This window comes from Patella vulgata, chromosome 7 (assembly GCF_932274485.2).
Source record: "Patella vulgata chromosome 7, xgPatVulg1.2, whole genome shotgun sequence".
NCBI classification, from domain to species: domain Eukaryota; kingdom Metazoa; phylum Mollusca; class Gastropoda; family Patellidae; genus Patella; species Patella vulgata.
Genome location: NC_065885.2, coordinates 35,133,878 through 35,154,900, shown reverse-complemented (window position 1 = coordinate 35,154,900; position 21,023 = coordinate 35,133,878). Strand labels below are relative to the sequence as shown.

The 21,023-nt window shown below is 34.9% G+C and overlaps 1 protein-coding gene across 5 annotated transcripts in view; it reads left to right on the top strand.

Annotated features, from left to right (window-relative positions):
- LOC126827477 (pleckstrin homology domain-containing family G member 7) overlaps positions 1–21,023 on the top strand; it is a 187,811-nt gene that overhangs the window by 128,137 nt on the left and 38,651 nt on the right. For 3 of the 5 annotated variants that reach the window (XM_050556841.2, XM_050556839.2, XM_050556844.2), the window contains one exon: positions 12,511–12,624. In XM_050556841.2, the coding sequence (XP_050412798.2) occupies positions 12,511–12,624 (114 nt within the window). Of the gene's footprint in view, positions 1–3,250; positions 3,795–12,196; positions 12,352–12,510; positions 12,625–21,023 lie in introns of those variants that run through there. The other 2 variants (XM_050556845.2, XM_050556846.2) reach the window with 2 other exon arrangements.

Sequence of the window (21,023 nt, the reverse complement as noted above, 5' to 3'; positions counted from 1 at the left end):
TAACTAGTTCCTGATATAAAAAGTCGGTTCAATCAGAAGACAATCGGTTCATAAGTATAATAAAGTCGCAAGCGCCCTAGGACAGGATAATCGAGACCCGATCTTCACGATGAATGTAATTGACAATATCGTAAATAAAAAGTGACAACAAAATGTGCTGATAGTAACGTATAGTGCCACTGAAAGTAATTGAATAACACATAGCTGGTTTAAATCAAACCAGAACTTCGGGTTAGTGAGTAAAGTGCTGACTCGCTAGTCTAGAGGGGGGGGGGGGGGCGGATTCGATCCCTGTGTTGGCCGAGAAGATTCCGAGAGATTTTTCCGGCGTGGTTTCCCCTTGTCAGCGGTGGGGGATGGGGGCTATCAAGAACAATGTCTAGATCTACTTGTTGTTGTATTTAATTCAGATGTATTTTACAATACTACAATTAGATCTCATGTTGCAAATGGTATAAAAGAGATACCATTGCTAGACGTGTTTGTGGTTTGTATCTCAATCTAAACGGACTTGGAACTGGCTATTCCATGCAAACTATCTCCGCGAAGTAGCAAATTTACGATATCTAATCCCATACTTTTAACTTTGTAGAAATGGTTAAAATAAATTAACCTGAACTGATAATTAATAAATTCAATAGATATGTACATGTAAATGTATATGGTCCAATATCTCCGAGTTGTATTTTGCAAGTAAGGCAACAAACCGAGGGACGAGATCATTGACTCGTATCGATCGCAATGTTTACTCATTTCGAAACGGGCTGATCTTAAATGTCATTTGGTTAAGAATGATATCCAATTTCAACATTAAACCAACTGTCTCCAGTTGCATACAACCGAAAGAAACACTAATGCCTCTTGAATTTTATCTGATAAACTACAAAACTCAATCACTGAGCAATAATAAAAAAAAACCCTTTCTAAATGACAATGTGTTTTCTGACTTTCGCCCGATTACCATTATCTAATGAAATACGGAGTCGTCGATTTGTCTATCTCAAGTTAAGTTTAAACAATAGAATAAATCTGTTTTATTGTACAAATCAATTTATCAAGCGTACTCCGTTTTTGCTGATCAGTTAGTAATATTCGTGGTTTATGTAAATAAAAGTGTGCATGTTTTATTCAACGAACTCTATAAATTATGCTGATCAATTAAAAACATAAAAAATTATACTTTGGCGTTTTTTGCCTTAATGTTTTGCATTATATTTCAATTTCAAAACAATAGTTGACTGTAAAAACTAGACTACACTTTGTAAAATGTTCTATCTTGTGGCAAAGTTAGTTTTTTTAATAAATTGTACTTAGAAATTGACATTTTCATCCACAGTATACGTAAAAGAGCAGAAGTAGATATATACAAAACATACGATACAAAAAGGAACAAAGAATATATACCGTGTATTGGACTTCCCGAATAAATTTTAAGTGGTATACCATGTGTTATAGAAATAATAATCGTATACTTCGTAGTGTACAGCACCCGTCACTACGCATATCTAAATTGATTAGGGGTAGGGGTAACCGAAGATACTGGGTAGAAGATAACCTTGGCGCAACAACCACCAACAGATAGTAAGCCATCAAATAACAACGCTATAAACATGCATCAAAACCATGTGCAAGTTTGATGCATTTTTACAATTCCGACGTTTCAGTATGGTTGTACATGACTTTAGATTGAGATGACTGGAAAGCGATCTCATGTTAGTAGTAAACGCTTCTATGATCAATATATTAGATCTTGTTTTTAAAAGAAATAAATATTTAATGATAAGTAATCGTTTACTTCTGTGAGAAATTATAAGAAGAAAGTCCCTCGGGCATTAGAGCAATTGAGACTTGCCTAAACTAAGAATGGTTCTGTGGATTCTAGTTGTACTTTCTACGACAAATTAAACATCATTCATTATTGATACAAATATAATAGTATTATTCTAAACACACTGTTAACATTTGATATTTGATGTCAGTTATTTGTATTGATCCAACATTAAGGAACTCAAAAAGTACTTAAGGGTTATTACTTCATTCCTTGTGATTGGTTTTAGCCAAACATATTTGCCCATCGGTGCTAAGTGTTGGTCTATTAATCGTGTATTTCTTTTAAGAACAAGCATTGCAGATTATTGTTGAATAAGCATTGACGGCACTAGTTAAAAGATAATAAATTTGGGAGTTATGAAAAAAAGTAAAGTTTAAAAATTTAACATTGCTACCAAGAATCTCAAGGCAAGCGGACAGGACATGTGATGTTCGATCAAAGCATATGTCTTGCGTCGTTATAATCTGCATCGTGGCACAAAATTCATTAATCAATCTATTCATGCTTTGGACTTCAAATTGCTGACCATAATTAGCTGTATATCACGGAAGTGATAAATGACATAATAGTAATTAGGAAGACTTATAACTTAACATATTCCTGGCCGGAACAAATGTGTAATCTCTTGCTAATGGACTAATTCCGATGGCTGACCTCTTGTATGATTTATAATGACATAAACTGTATAACAAAAGTCGTCCTTAATCCGGTTTATCGTTAGAAATAACACCCAATAAGCCACACTAATGCCTTGGCTGAACCGAATATTGCTCGAGTTTAATTGAAATGACGAAAGTCAGCTAGAAAACCATGGACTTTACAAGCGAAAATTTCAAAGAATAGTAATGCAAATGCGATTTTCGAAAATAAAAATCGTAATAAGTACATCCCTATGTGCGAAATTTATTTTCATTTGTTATTTTGTAATGTTTATATATAAAAACATAACCATACACGAACGCGTTAATATCTAGTTGGATTTCTAGATTATGGAAAGATCACCCAAAACATGTCAATGTAATATTGTATTTTAGAGGAAGAAAGTAATGGTGTCAAGAGCATAGATCAATCAATGATTTAACGTAGCTGTACGTCTGTATATTGCGAGCAGACTCCTTGCAGACATGGGTACAATTCTTCGTCCATTCTTCAGTTTCCACTCCTTAAAGCTAATTTGAACAAATATAAAATGCGGGTAATGTCAATAATGTAAACCAACACAAATCGACCCTAGAGCTCACGTTAGGCTGGTACTCCATTGAAAAAATCTTGACTCGCAGTGGGAAACCCCGAGTAACAAAGTTTGTTTATGTTTTACGCAGTTTCCAATACGTGTCTTTATTTTCAAGTTCCTCTGCATGCTGAGTTTTATATCGTATGTTATAAGATTCCATCGGTATATGGTAAAATTTACAGTAATTAACCCTCAGTGTGTGTATATAACCTGAATACTCCGTCTCGAGAGTTGTAAATTCTTACTTAACGAAGTGTTCCGTATGTTAGTTTTGTCGGCAAGGTGTTCAATTATTGACTTGGTGAATAGTATACGCCTTTCGACTTGGCTTACTAAGATGCTGTGTAATTCGTACGACTAGCTTATTTTCATGGGTACCGCTCTATGTTCTATACAACTTACAACACATTTTTCTACAATATTTTGTATAAAAGGACCAGGATAGAAATATGGCCACGTGTTGCGACTAATCAGGAATTTATGTGCCCCGGAAAGGATACTTTTCTATATTTTGCTGAATTCTGACATTGTGAAATATATATAATCTGTAACTGGATACATTATGAATGTTTGACAACGGTAAAGTTTTGTTCAGTTTTAATTTTTATCGTGGGAATTGGATTAATCTTTGGATCGATGATTATTGTGAAATTTGATGTTTTATATATGGACGACGAAGAAACTTCCCCGATTTCTTCGCCCATAATAACTCCACCATTGTCACCCCAGGTAAGAAATGTTGACGAAAATCTGAAACATTCACTTCGAATTAAAAGCGCGATAGTTGATAAAGGCGGTGGATTCATTTGTTGTTTTAAGAGATACATACCAATACATAAGTTTGGTGTACATCCATTCGCCATGGTATATGTGTTATTGTTAGTTTTCGCGATTGTTAACATTGATCTGAGTTAAAGAGTATGAGAGGTTCTACTCAACACAAACTTTGTCATTTTGGGACTAACATCTTCAATAAATGGAAGAGCTATTTAACAATGGAGGGATGCATCGTTGGGATTGTTTAACGTCCACTAAACATTAACAAAGGTTATTTTGGACTTACATTTGATTCTTTTCTTATATCGCTTGAAAAACAGGGATGTAGAGGTTTTGGTGTAGTACCTGGAGAAAAGCCGAGAGACTGGGCGGGAGACAAAATTACTTGGTCACCCAATATGGCATAGGAAACCAGGTAATGAACGATTAACCGAATTTCCTTTGTCCATGTAAAGAAAAGTTCACTACAAATGAATCAGTTACCCTAATAATGGGATTAAATTCTAAACGTGCATGTAGGTTCAGCTTATTTGGTACTGACGAACCTAAAACCTACACCCATTTCTATAAGCACACTTTAGAATCAGTGAGTCTACTCGTGTATGTCACGACTGTTGTGTAAATATTTTTAACAAACTTACCAATCTCATGTGTACTGATGTCTAAGGGAGATTGATTATTAGTCCTAGAATGTTTCTGCCAGTGACGGATCTCACATTTTTGGCAGTAATATCAACTCACATATAGTCTCGTCCAAATATTTGTATACAACCATCCATAGTTTTGATATTTTAATATATCTCAAAGTTTCCATTCCTGCTACTGAATCTTAGAAAGACAGTACTCCAAAGATTCTTAATGGTTCTGTCCCCAAACTCACGAGTTTTCTCCGGGTCCCTCCTCTTCGAGCAAGCGAATTATTGAAATAACATTGTACTATATGTTAGTCAGGAAATGACTTAGTTTGTGTTGTGTGGATTTTAAAATCCGTTTCTCTCAACAACAACAGAATGGTAGCCAAGGATCGGAATACCCCCAAGGCTTCCTTGTACTCACGAATAAGAAATTTATAATGCAGAATTTGCTTATTTATTTTCCAAATATTCTCTTCCGCCACAGTCGGCATTTTAAAGTATAGATTTTTAACTATATTTTGTTTATGACCCTATATTTAATATTGTCGTCTGGTTGTAGACAGAATTCAATCTGTAATGAATATTTCATGACATGAATCGAAATCATCTTTATTGTATTTATAGTTTTGTGTATCTCCTTAGATGATGTCTAGCTGGCATCTGGGTTACACCATTTCAAAATAACAATAGATAATATGAGACATTTCCACAAGCACATTGAAATGCATTTTAAATTGCATTGGGGCAGGCATTCATAAACTCTGGCCAATTGTGACCCCATAACTACAGACTGTTACGGGTGTCGTGAAATAGGGAGATTATTCTATGTTTTAAACACCTGATAACGACGAGTTCTTCTGAGAGGGTGGGGCATGTTTTCATGTCTTAATAATACCTCCGATTGACTTTGTCGTTTGCAATGGAAATCAGAGTTGACGCTTGGGATTGTAAATCCGAACACAGTTAAATGTTCTCAACGCAATATTTTTGTTTCGTGGTCTGTTGCGTTGTTGTTTTGTAGTGTATATAACTGGTATAAATAGTATGCGGGCAAAAACCTTGGTTCAAAATTTTAATACTGAATCAGATTGATATAATGAATAATTCAGATATGCGGAGTGGTATTTTTCGTCATGAAATTTGTATCCGCGGGAGCTCGCTATATGAACATTTCTTAGTACAGTGGATGTTGAATATATCTGTATTATGAGACAAGACTCGGATAGTTGCTTGTGGCTAGAGTAAAGGTCTCTAAGAATCTTTCTCAGAGAAGTAACCTATTCACTGATATATAGGCGGCATTTCTCACTTTTAATGTAAATCATCACAATAATAAGTAGACCTGTAGATTATTTAAAGCTTGTTGTTGGTTATGCACTGGAATATATTCTCAATTCTATCCGACGGTGATTAAGGGACGGAGCGTTTTGTACAAGTTAACGCCAAGGAAGTTCACAGAAAATCAAGAACTCTTTAAGCTGGCAGCAAAATTTCGAGCGGTCAGACAACTGTTCGCACGATGTGTAAAAACTCCAAAAATCACTGATTTATAATGAAATTGATCAGAAATACAAGTATTTGGTTCTGTTTTAAAATATGCTTGATCAGAACATTAAGGTTCTTGGTTCCATCCTTAGATGGTTTGTAATTTTAGCTACATCACTGATCAGTGCAAGGCTTCTAAATAAAGGCAATTGATAGAATTCTGTTTATATTAACTTCAGTTAATGTGGTGTAAATGTAACAATATAACTCAACAAATACTAAAAGTAAACTACCCGTGGTAATAAGTATAGATCTGGAAAAAAAATGTATAATCTATAAATGTATCGACGAAAAATCGAGGTCCCGTGTAGATATTAACAGTTCTAGAATTCGAAAAAAGGATAAATCATAGTACCTTTGTCCGGGCAAAGTTCCCCACATAGCACACCATGTGGCGTATGTTCGTTTTCATTAGCCCAGTCGGTGTAGAAAAGTAAGATCTGGTGATGTTATTTATATTCAATTCCCATAATTAAGATGATTATAAATGGAATCAGTGTCCCTAATAAACCCTTTCCAACGCCCTACGCGTGAATGTTGGGTCCTGGCAAATAGATCATATTCGAAACAACGTTCTTGACAAATATTAACACCATGGACAGTGAGCAGACATACTTATCATTTTCTTTGATACCGTTGTGATTTATTTAATTACCGGTTTATATTTTTTAAATTGTCATTTTAATTATGATACCATTAAAGTGATTACGTATGGACAAAGGGTGTATTCTATAATGTGTTAATGAAAAGAAATTCGAAATGCTTTCGTTGGACTAAGTCAGTCTCTTAGAGGTTTATACTTAAAGTTGGAGTGAACTATTTATGTCGTCTTGTAGAATAGTATAATTGACGTTACCGGAAGAATTGCTGTCATGACACATTATGTTATAGTGTCCAAGTCTAGTTGTCACAAAACAACGAAATACATCACAGTGGTGTCTTGTATAGGTATAAACGATATCCCGTGAACACCACGCTGTTCCATTATTAGACTCTAATCTTTTTTAAGATCTACCAAAATCTGTTTTTTCTTCATCTTTGTTTGACGTGGTGGTTCTTTTCTTCTTGCCTTCGTCGTGCACATGAGATCATTTCGAGCTAACGCTAACACAAGCTGTAAGGATAACACCGTATACAAACTCCTTCGTCTACATAAAGGACAATACAAGCTTCCGTATTATTACATGTGTGATAGGAATAGTTAAACAGATGAATGATATAGTTGTCCCACATAAATCTTTACAATGGCTGATTAGTTACAAGTATTGAGAGATTCCGGCAGTAATACAAGGAAATCACAGAGAGAGAGAGAGAGAGAGAGAGAGAGAGACAGACAGACAGACGATTTTCATCTCACTGATAATTCCTTATGTAATAGAGAATAGTATTTCCAAAGCTACCATTCATAAATAGATTGGATTGTCCCGAGTTCAGAAGCGGCGACAAAAATTATAAATTTTGATTATATTTTAAACGATTATTATAGGTGGGGGGTTTTCTACGTACCCCTATATATTAACTAGGGTCATGCTATTATCTTTATAAAAGTTACCACAATACTATGCCCCTGCCACGTGCATGGATACCATATCACAATAAGCCTTATGCATATGAATTACAATGCCACAGCCTACACCACATAGATTACAAAAAGCAATTACCATCCTACTCTCTAACTAAGGTACACCTATAATACTATAGGTTTTATTTTAGTTCTATGAAAGATGCTCTGTTTAATATATTGAAGTGGTTAAACAAATGGGTGACAACGAGAAATAGGCTAAGTAGGTATGTTGCGAGATTCAAGTTTCTTATTCTAACTCACAGACATTTTCTGCCACCATCAAATGTTGAAAGTAGGGTACTATCGTCCTGTCACCTCGTACACAGATTAGTCCAATTAAATAGAATAACATTGATGTAAAACGGCACACATACTTTCTATATAAGAAGAGCGGGTTAACTTTCCTTCAGACATCATTCGGATTTCAGGGGAACATCATACCCACAGCCTCCTCAACTAAGAGGCTAGGGCGAGGACATCATCTCGTATTCTCCGAAAGACGTTCCCACAGCCTCCTCGGCTGAGAGGCTGGGAAACACCGGCGCAAAACACAAGCTAGAGGATAGAGAAGTTATATTTAGCTTATATCTAATGTCATAGCTGTGTATGTGGTTTCCTGTATATAACCTTTGTATTATGGATGTTGTATTCGATATATAAACTTCGTCACAACGTAAAAAGTGTTCTAGAGTTAATTGATCATATGCACAACGTGAAGTCAAAGTTAGTTCCGAATCGATCATAGTGTGACGGGTCGTTTTCTGGAAGGTCCCGAATAAAGTCACATCTGTCCCCGTAGTGTCATACACTTACTCTTTCTAAAATACCTCAAACCACTTCGAATATATTACCAGTTTCAGTGGATCTTTTTTTTATATAGATACCACATTCGATTGTCTGGTTTGTAGTAATCGAACACATGCGAAATTCTGCTTTGTAATTTGTATAGTTTGTGCAAATCCGGCAAGAGGTAAACTACATAAAAATACAATAAGATCATTATAAAAGTAAATGATTTCATAGTTTGTGTCACTTCCGAAATCTCCCAAATCTGGTTGCGGATCAACCGTAAGAAAGATGATTTCCATGTTAAAATCCTATTTATAATAGCTCAACCAATTATATCACATAACGTAAAATCTGTGGACTCTGGTAATTGTCCTTTAATAGCGTGACGGCTGTAAACAAATATTTTCATTATAGCTGTCAAGGGCGTGTTTATTCGTTCAAATTTGAGTTGTTGCAGGTTAAACTGGTCGATATCTATTGACAATTTGTTATCAGCACTTTCACCAAAGTTCCAGAAAGTTTCAATTATTTGAAGTTACAGACTTCGTTGATAGTTCTCCTTCAGGTGTCGGGTCTTGATTTAATGTTATAGCAAACTCCGATTCATGACCTAAGGTACCTGTTTATTGAAATATTAAGTTCACGGGAGCCGCACCATACAACGTAACAACTAACCAGAAATCCACAAAACAAACACACCGAGAGAAATAGTTTCTAATATATCAGTATTGTAAAATCAGCCGTGTCTGCTAGTTCAGTACAAAATTCTACCTCACCCCACCCACGCGCTTTCTAAAGTAATATCGTCAGATGTCGTTGGATGCGTTGTTTAAGATGATATAGAAATTTTTGACTGAGTGTCAAATTTGGTAATTGGAAATTTGAATCATACTAAGTCAGACAACAGACCTCACTTCATATATCAAAGAATTGTATTTTTGGGATTCTGGGGAATATTTTTTTAAAATACTTAACTGTTAGCCAGGCGTACAAATCATTTTCAATGTCTCGCACACCGTTGCTCTATCACGAAGCAAAATATTGAGTAAAAATACACCAAGTATTTAGTCGACGGGAAATTACTTAATATTGTTTGCGGGAAGAAAAAGTAATATTCAGTGTGAAAATAACTAATTTTATGGCCCCAGACCAGACACTGGAGACATGTCTGTTTTGATAGTTTTCAGGGTAATTTTATTTGATTTAATAACGCTCGATCATAGACGGTTTTATATATAACCCAGACCTGGCGTCAATTCATTAGACAAACAAACCCTAGTGTCAAAATGAAACCTTACAATCTGAGCTGGACATCTTGAACAATATCGACATGGCAGCAAAAAAGTCTTAAATTACCGAGAAATTTTCAGATATTATTATTTTGAAGCGAAAAATCAAACAGTCTAAATGAAAAATGTATTGCCTGTTTTACAGTTAGTTCATAGAATTTACTTGAAATGTCGGTATTTGTGTCGCGGTTTGACTAGGTACTTGGTTCTGCTGGGTCCTTTGTGCATATTCATTAAAATACAACAAAGGATAGAGTGAGATTAGATACACTCAATGTGATTAGATATACACAATGTGATTAGATACATTCAGTGTGATTTAATACACTCCTGGTGCAAACGGTGTGCACATGGCTCTGGAAAAGGTCACTCAATGTGATTATATATACACAACGTGATTAGATGCATTCAGTGTGATTTAACACACTCCTGGTGCAAACGGGGTGCACATGACTCTGGAAAAGGTTAAACATTGTGCCTTTTGTTACGACAGCACACATAGCTTGTATTATTTCAATCAACTTTGACCCGCAGTTTAACCTCTAGTGGCTATAATTCTTTGCATTAAATATAGTGCTGGATTTAAAAGTGCGTACGACATATGTTAAATGTGAGAAGGTGTCTCAAGATGTCATTGAACGAATCGCCAAAGACTGGGTAAACTTACTTCTATTAACAGCATTTTACTTGATGTTGCATCAATTTCTCCTATTATCTCGTGATATTTAAAGAAGGCTTAAAATCCCGAACAAAATATCTCTAAATCTTTTCAAACTATAGATTCATGGTGTCGCACGTTTATCGTGTGCAAATGTTATCTAGTTTTAAAACACAAAAATATCTACACCTTCCTTAATTGAAATGATAGTATGGTCATACCTTTGGAGAAAATTGCGAATGACAAGCTTCGAAAATTACAATAAAAATCACCACCCTATTTCATCCATGCTTATAGGGTGAATTATATTCTTTGAAAAAAAATAAAGACATGTCCCACGGAAAGCTTTCAAATGGCATGTTATACGACCAGTGAGTTTGTGTGACTTTACGCTTGAAAACCCCAATACAATTTTCCTTAATCAAGATTCTGATTCTACTATTTCCCTAGTGAAATGACATGGCCTTATGATGTCTTATCCTGTTTTCTTAGTTATACCTTATCGGTCCAACAAATAATACAAGATATTAACTGAGTTACACTGACTTCAAAAGTACCGGAACATCTTAAAGATTTTCTTAATCATGGCGGTAGCCGTTGGTATAGAGAGAGGCGAGTCTTAACTGTGAATAGGCGGATTATCTTTATTTCTGTATATGGTCTGAAGTAGTTGTTTGCCTTTTGTATATGGGAATAAATGGTAGACAGACTTAGTGTTCGAGCAACAAAAGATCCGGTAGACATTGCAAATAATTCACTTCCAGGAATAAAAACGGCGGTGACATTATTGAAGATTTAATTGATAAAATTGATCGCCACTTGGGGATATCTTGCCCGCTAAAACTCTAAAGATTCTGTTAGTTTGCTTGAACAAGAGTGCACGCACTTATGATATTGGGCCGATATTACAGAGCAATATATTCCACTGTAATCCCATCAATTATCGGGGTTCGTATGGAATCGGAGTAAAGGGTGCCATGGGGATAACTGCCCAGCAACTCATTGGATTGAAACCAATATGGTTGCTCACATCGTAGTATTAACTAAGTAGGCCATCGTGAATTGATTATTTTATATCATCTTGTCGCTTGCCTTGATTGTAGCAATCATCATTAGTAGCAGTTTGTAACTCTACTTTCTTTTAACCATTCTGATTTCCTTTAATAATGACACATTGTTTCATGCAACTTTTCTAGATATTATGTTACAATATTATTTATGAATGGCGTTTAATATAAGACAGACTTCTTTCTCAAAACAACGACCACACACAGTTTCTTTGATAGAATCTATTGAAAGTAACATTAAAAAAAACAAGGGATAAGGTCATTTATGAATCTAATTTAAACAATATGATAAAATTGAAAGCTATAATACTACCACATGATTGAAGTACTGTGGCATTTTAACAAAGGATAAAATGGTTCGCTGTTTAACGACAAGTCCATTTCTCTTTTCTTAACAATTTCTCCCTTTTAAGATATGTACAAATGTATACTCATTTAAGCTAGTTCACATTCTGGCAATACAAACACAACAAATCTCTCTTTTCATAAAAGCATTCTCGTTGAAGAGGTGGCAAACATAGGCTCTAGAATCTAATGAGTCCTCTAAGGACCACAATAATGGACTGATTGTCAGGTTAATATACATGCAGCAGCCGATAATGACTAAAGGGTAGATGTTTTCACTAAACTACTATTTCAAAGAGATGGACTGGATATTTGGCATTTCACTATCGGTGGTGAAAATATGCGAACCTTTCGACAGCAAGAAACTAAACGTGTCAAGTACCATTTCCCCCATACATGTACAATTAAAAGAAAATCGTGTTGCCACTAGGAAAAGTTTTGTTTAGTTGTGTTAACAAACTGTGCAAGGTGTTACGAAACAAAGATTAACAATCTGTCGTCACATACTGGAGTATTCTACTCAACATTCGTGTTTTACATTATTTTGCAAGTCTGTGAAGACCGTATTGCATCCTATGCTCCAGGACATACCATTCTTTGGTCCAGTAGTTCGTTCGGTGAGAATATCCCAGCTTCTAGTTCTTTGTTAAGCACGCCTTAAGAACATTTTTAATCTTAAACCGTTTATAAAATATAAAAAATCGATTTAGAGCTATTTGGCTTCTTATGTTCTTTCATCTCATCAGTGAATTGATCAATTTATTTTTTTATTACAGGCACCAAGACGATTGAGCTCAGGAAGTTTAACCAGCGGTTCAGAAGAAAATGAAAACGAACCAGATCCTCCAGTGGTCAGGCGTGGCAGGAGAGCGGCCATATTTGAAACGAAGGTAAGTGGAAATTATGACATCCCGTTATCTTGTATAATGTGTCCATATTGCTCAACTTGGAATTTAAAGTCTGTGAATCGGCTGCTTCCCATCTGGAAGTCAATGTTAAGTATGACATAAATTCACCAAACAATGCTGTCATACTTGTATCTTTGCTTCGGATATAACAAAATTGTTAGATCTGGATTAGATTTAAACTGTAGCCAAATTGTCGTTGATGTGATTGAGTCTTTTCAATTCAGGCGTCTATTATATAAGAAGTAAGAAATCATTATTGGCGGAGGCGGAAGTTGCATAATTTCAGACAACAAATAAAAGGCCATTATGTTTTACGTCCACACTTAATTAATATGGGCGTATATTAATGTCACCTGTGTCGGTCTGTCTGTTTAACAGATCAGGTTGTTATGATTTATTTTCAAACTGACTGAGATTGTTCCCCTGGTCATAAGCAGAAACTTTATCGATATTCCAAGTAGGATCCCCTGTTTAACACCGTGGGTTTTTCAGGGTCTCTCGGTCGTTTCCTACTGCTACCAACATTCAGATTTAAAAGAACAATGACATAGGAATAATTATGTAAACTACCTCTCATATTCGAAGAGAAACTCCATAACAATATACATCACAGCATGTGGTTGTCAACGGTCTTGTTATGCTTGGAACAAATTGATTGTATCTATAACGAATTAAATGAGTATGGTTTTCATCAAAGTGTATATATAATGGAACAACGAACATTTGGATAAACTCAAGTTGACACTATCCACGCCAGAAATATGTTCAAGTAAAATTGTTAACCTAGACGAAACACTCGTTCATCTATTTATGAATTGAGATGAATCCAAAACCTGTACAAAACCAACAAATGCATCTCTCTTATAAATATTTTGTTTAACAAGTGCCGCTACCTTTAGCCTCTGTAAATCATAAATTATATGCCTTTAGCAAATAGGTTTGACAAGGATCGCTCACTTTCCCCTGATTATTTACATAATCTGATAATATAATAGCTACATCCTCCTAAATAGGTGTGTGGTTATCTTCATCATCTGTTTATTACACATTTATCGTTTCTAGGGTATTTCTTACCTCCCGTATCTTGCAGTTTAAAATGACTAACCTGCACTTAAAGAACTCAGATTCAGATTATTTCTCAGATAGTGAGATTATATTTGGGTAGAAAGTTTTGATTCTTTTAGATATGTCACTCCAAATGGTTCATTTACTCAAATATTTATGTCTATATAAATGTCATGTTAGAACTATTGGCACATTAATCTATATAAATAGTGGCGTGTATCGTGCACGTACTCTTTTCAGAAAACATGGTACTACTTTGCCTTGGACACGCCATGTTCCACTAATTTAGCCTATAATTTGCCTGTCTTTTTGGACTTTTAATGTTGGTGCCCTTGCTAAATATTTACTCAAAACATAGGAACCTAGTGTGTAACTGGATAGAATGTGTATTTTATCATCGCTGATCCATTCCACTAACACTGGTAGGAACATACGTTAAAACTTCTCATTCGAAGCCCGTGTAGTACTACACACATTGTATCTATGGATTGCCGTTTGGGGTTGATGGCACTTTATTTCATTCTGCATAACGCTTTATTTCTAGGTGTGAATTTCTTTACTGTTCATGTGTAGTTTACTCTACATTTTTTTACACAATCATTTAATCTGCTATGCCTATGTATTTAGATATATACATATCGTTTGTTACTGAAGGTAGTGCGTATTACAAAATGAACGTTTATTGGAAGTATTTGTTTCTACCGTACCATGCTGTATTGTAATAAAGTTATTACAAAATTGAAGGAGGTTGATTACACTACCGGTTAATAAAGTGTTATTAGCAATTAGAATAACGCAAAACGTTTGTTGCCTTGATTAAAATAGACATTATTTGTTTAAGTAAAAAATATTTTAAAACACTTTCAAATATATAAGAATTAAGTCAATATAAATAAAGAAGAAGCTTTAGTCGATGCGTTTAGTTGACAAGATTCGTAGTTTCGCAACGAATTTATTTTTTAGTGGTGTGACTGGAAGTCTTAAATTTGAATTCAAATAACAAATTGACAGGAATGAATTTTCATGGGAGAAGCAGATGTCGTTAGTGTATTATGAAAAATGTATACTTACATGATTTATAATGATGAATATGGTTAAAAGGTTTACTGAATTAATTATTTATAACATATTAATTTGATGTTGAACAAATAGAATGATGATTTACAATATAATGAGAGTCTATGAGTTTTCACAACAGAGTTCTATAATGTTCTGTCTATACGTTTTACTGAATGGTTTCATAAGAAAGGGGGAATTGAGGCTTTGCTTTTCGTAACTAATGAGCTTTACTGGGCATATAATATAATAGGTATTATAATAATAACAGTAAAACAAACATGTTAGATGTGTGATTTATGTTTTCCATATACAGTACAGTAAGGTTGTAATGGTCACTGTACCCACTGACGTGCACGTAAAAGAACCCGTGACAGTTGGAATTCGAACTAAGAGTAGGCCGGAACTCTGGTGCCCGGGCAAAAGCCCCCTTATAGCACACTACATGACGTATACTCATCTTTATAAGCCCAGTCGGTGCCGAAAAGTTGAACGTTAAACACCATTTCATGTCTGTAATGGTCACCCGAGCTGCTGTCATGTCGTTTGTGTATTGTTGTTTGCATGAAAATAAATCAGAAGCTCATGTGTATTGAGATACATATAGCTGGATATCAGCCTTTATATAACCAGATTTCTTACCCAAAATTTGATTTAACACTCGTATCACTTGCATCTTAGTATAAAAAAAACAACCGAGTTGTAGACGCACTGGAGCTAAACCAGCATTTTTACTGAATAGACAATCTTGGGATTTTTTTTTAATTTTAACGTCAATATGACAACCGAGTTTTATGGACCACTTCATCTGAAGCTAAGCATGTGATAAGTTAAGTAAACAGTGGTAGCTTAGACACTTGATATTAGTTCCGTTCTCGTCAATTCTCAGTAGGCCTGTCTGGAACTTTTTAAATGCCATATCAATTTGACGAAATAATCTAATCTTGCTAATCTTCGATAGCTCCTGCGCACACCTGTGTAGATTTAAACGCATGGAAATGAAATCGTGAGTGGAGGTGGAAGGTCTGTGGTATAAGTTCAAACTTAAACTTCTACTACGGATATTTGACGTATGTTTCCTAACGTAAATTCTTCCTAAAATTCTGGACGTATAACTCGTTCCTTGAGATACTGGTCCGCTTGTTAGTGGCGTTATGTGTTTAGTTAACGGTCGACGACGAAAGGCTAACTTTCTTGAGTTCTTCAAGTATTTGTTTTAGGCTAAAATCCCAAAACGATAATTGATTTTTTTGTAGAAATATTATTAATATTCCTTCATTATATTATTTTATTGGATTATTGCCTGCGACCTTTGGTGTGTTTGAATCAATTTTTAGTCCAGCTGTCCGCATATCAACACGGAAAATAATGCGGGAGCCACAGACTTCAATATGTTTGTTGATGATCCAAACTCGAGTACATATAGTTGGCACATAGAGGAATAGCGTAGAAAATATATCACATATTTCTGAAAAGCGTTAATGTCTTTTGGACATGTCCATTTAAACCTCAAATCAGATATTTAGATCAGCCTTTCAGTACAGCAGTATATCATGCTGGGTTTAATATGAAATGCCAGACACGATATCATTTTAAGCTCTGAAATATTTATATCTAATTCAGTAAAATACTTGTACAATAATGGAATTTGACCCTGGTGTTCAAACAATACATCAGGTAAGTGCCGTAAAGCCATTAAACATGCGATCAATGATTCTATTGCGTGGTTAACTATGTAGCTTAGTTTTAATTGTTTTATCACTGGTTGTATAATACGTATAACACTTCTGTAAACAGGCTATAATCATGGTTATTTTTTTTTAACTCTTTGTATCCCATCCTAGATATTGTTCTTTTTGATGAAGTACTGTTCTGTCATTGGGGGGATCCTGGTGAGGGTCTTAGTGGCTCGGGATCCCCTAAATACATTTCTTATTCTATTTCTATGAAACGTGTAAATGTAATCTTTTTATATGTTGCAGCACAGTGAGGTTGTACCTGATGAAACTAAATGTCGTAATGAGGTCCAGAAATGCGCCACAATTCGCTATTGACACCTTGATTTTTTCAAACTTTCTCGAATTTTAACCGAATAATCTGCATCAGCCACTGTGTTCCGTATATTTTATTTATATTTAATAAAAAAAGATACAAACTACAATACACAGTACAATCGTTTTATATTAACCCAAGTGCAAATCATCACCGGTTTAGCTTATTATATTGACGGACATCATGTACGACGCGGCATATGCCTGCATTGTTTCAAGGACACCATGCAGATATCGCTTAATTTTTTGTTTGTGGTGTTCACATAGCTAACGAATTTTTGTTGTATCTTTTGTCTCAAATCAATATTATAAACCAAACCTTACAGCCATTAGAAATTACACGTTTAATTTGATTAGCTACTAACGTAGTCGTGATATATTACTCATGCCAGTCAAAAGATTAACAAAGGCATCACTTTGGACCAAATGAATGTTTAAATTTATATTCTGGCAGTGAGGTTTAATAAAATTAATGTCTAATCCATATATACAGGTCTTTGTATTCTAGCAGGAAACAGACAGAGATTTCTTTTTCTTTTGAGATTTTTAATGTGCCAATTAACTTTGTCGATTGAAGTCGGGGGTGATTCCCAACTGACCTGCTAGTCCTAGTAGTATTTCCATCTTAACGAGTTTATACGCTAATAGATCATTTATCTTCTTCTGGCACAAATGCCCAGCTAAAGATATCGATGATAACCCGAAGACCTACACAAGTCCATTTAGCTGATGATATTGTCGGACAAAATTCCGCCATTCATGAGAAATTCGTTATCAAGTACTTGCAAATAGCAATTAACGGTAAGTTGAATAGATAATAGGGCGTAATGATGGTACGATTAGTTTCCACCTTAACAAGTAATGGGAAATATAGAAGACTTGAAATCTACCAGTCTTTGAACACTGGCTTTTCGTGTTGATTGTTCTGAAGAAGTAGCTTTACGATATGCTATATAAAAAGTACAAACTAAACTTTTAAAATAAGATATGTGAACATTGTTATAATAGTTCAAAAATAGATCATTCAAAATGGATATATTGAAAATTTCATTTCAATTACTTTATTCTGAGCGACTTATCACTGTTTGAAGCTTTGAGAAAATGTAGTATAGATTGTTTATTAACGTAACGACGGTACTTGTTATTCGAGACTTAGCCTCGATTCACCTTTTTCAAAATAAAACATTAAATGGGCACTGTGTTTCAATCCCTTTAAATCTCCGCCACCCGATCGTGAGCTAGAGAGTTGATCACAGGTATGCCATATGAATAAATTGTCTAAATAATAATTTATATAAAGACCTGAAATAGGCGAATCTAGTGCTTACATGATACATCTTTATTTAAATGTCAGATAATTAATTTTAATACATAAATTTGATCATAATAATTACTGTATCAGAGACTGTCACGTGTTTTAACAAGTGAAGACTATTGTGACCGAGAGGTCCTTCAGATATTACAAGAGGCTGAAATGGTTCTTCAGATCTTTAACACTGGAAACTTATAAAAATAATTATCTACATATATATACACTTACAGGACCACGGATAACCGACAAGTACCTTATGCTACTAAGTCGGATTGACCTGAAAGACTGACGTATCAAGTACAATCACATATTTATATTGAATAACTTCTTGTCGCTTGGCGAGATCAAGTGTTGACGTAAACATAATAATGTACAATATTATAAGAAATAAAACAATGGTGAATAAAACAATTAATACATCAATAGATTAGCATTACATAACTTTTCATCCTTTGCTAGTTACCTTTTAATAGCACATACACACAATTAATGTTTCAAACGAATATAATAGTTATTGTCACGAAAGTTTAAATGGATTTAATTTGAAGGCTTTCACTTTTAAAATTAATAATGTATTATCTTAAATATTCAAGATTAAATTAAAACATATAGCTATTATAACCGGCACCACTATGCTATTGTTAATATTGTGAGGAGACATTCCATTAACGCGGGAAGTTCCATGTGGGATTATTGTTTTATCAATATTATTAATGTTCCAATCGAAAAAGTCATTTCCTATTTCTCGAGAATATATTTCAACGTCCTCACTAGCATTCTAACCCGAACTATCACAAGCCTTAAAGTACGTACGCAAGCCGAATACAATACAGGCTAGGACGGTGGGAATGATTACTTTATTAATACGTAATCCATCGGGTTTTTTACAGACTTGTCGCAAAAAGGGTCGAGGACTTCTGAAATACAGAGGTCGATTCCACTGATCATAGAGTGATTGGCACTTCCATGTCGTGTGACGCGAAGCACAGCAAAGTTTTCAAAACATGTTTTAACAGGAAATGAAAGCAAACACTTACGTGGCCCCCATACACATGTAACCCCGACCTTGCCCTCGTTGAATTCACTTTTATGTCTTCATATCAGTAATGAGTAGTCATAACGGATAATTCCAATGGAGATAGATAAAAACCACGGCCATGCAATTGGATGAATACGTTTATGATATCTATTCATATGGAAACGAGTGGCAGCTTAAACCTTTTTATGACCTCGTCAATGTGTCTTTTCTCAGATAAATGAATTTGTCTAAATATGATATTATTCTGTAGATTACAATACATATACATAAAGTCCATCGGCGTTTATATGAAATGTGGAATTATTCATGTACTGAAAGCAACAAGTGAATAGCAATAGGACCCAACACAGCCAATTGTGCATTGAATTCTTATTTTCGGTAGACGGTTGACTATTACTAAGTTACTATAAGCGTGTCGCTTATGTCACAAAAAGACAAAATTTCAGTACATTTAGGCCTATAGATGAAGCAACGCCCAGTATCCAGAATTATAGACATTATTCATCCTTGGGGTAATTTGATAGCGGTTGGAAATATCAGATTGTTCTTGTTTATTGCGGCTTTTGAGTGGTTCGCTTGTTGGGACATAAGTTCCCAGACAATATTTTATCCATGAGGTTGGGTTAGGCATTAATAGTTGACAGTTTAGTTGGTTACAATTTGTTTGGAGAGATTTTAATTCGCGTGACAACATTGGTGTTCACTCTCAATAGCGTTGTAAATCTTCCAGATACCTCTCATGGGGGGTATCAATTCTCCATCGCAATTTCAAAAATTCGCAATAGAAGTTTAGGTCGGAGAAAAATAAATGATGAATTTTATGTTTACCTTGTTCGAAGAATGCCCAATAGACTGTATATTTTAGACCTCGTGTTTGAACGTCACTGCATTAATTTAACACGTCGTGATTTGAAAAAAAGGCATCACTAAAGTTCATATAGCATTAGATCGCATCTGTTTCCTTCTCAAAAACTAATTTTTATTTCCCGTAACTGGCACTGAGGTGACTGCATTTTAATTTCATGGTTGACTAACAGCTTCCGGTTATTTATCATTCCGTCAATGTCTTTAATTTTGAGAGACGTGATTTCCTGGGTTTAACTATTATTGATCTGCGAATGAATTCGACGGAATTTACATAACTGGTATCTTTTGCATAGTTTTGGCGCTTGAAAAATTGAATTAGATAGTAATATTAGAAAAATCGGAAGCCATATTGTAATGCGTCATGTATTCAGATAGATAGACGACTTGACATTCTTGAAGCTAAGATATGTTTCAGAAACTTATCTATTAACTATATTAATGTTTTTAGGGGAATCGTTGGCCGAGTGGTCTAAATCCTGCACTTCATATCATAATGTCTGTTTTCGATTCCAGGTAAGTATGTGAAAAGAATTAGGGTCGCCTGACCTCGTGGGATTACGCCGGGTCCTGCGGATTCATCCCACTGCTAAAGACCCCTCTTTTATTGAAATAAAATTGAACCATTTACTCTCTCTCTCTCTCTCTTTCTCTCTCTCTCTCTCTCTCTCACACACACACACACACATAGGTCATGTTCGAAACAATTTTCTTTAAAAACACCCACCTCAAGAACAGTGGAATGGAGTTGCGACCACCAACAATGACCACACCAACAAAGTACTAATCATTTTCTTAGATAAAGGAGAACGCCAGCTCAACACGTGCCGCTTAATATCTTTCTGTCTTAATTATTAGAATTTTGTACGCACATGGTTGTTCTTTTAACAAGAAGACGTCGTTATACTTACAAATATTTATTCTGAATCGTTAATTTACAAACTGATTATTTGTTACAATCTTTTTGTTATTGACTTAAACAAGTCTCACAAAT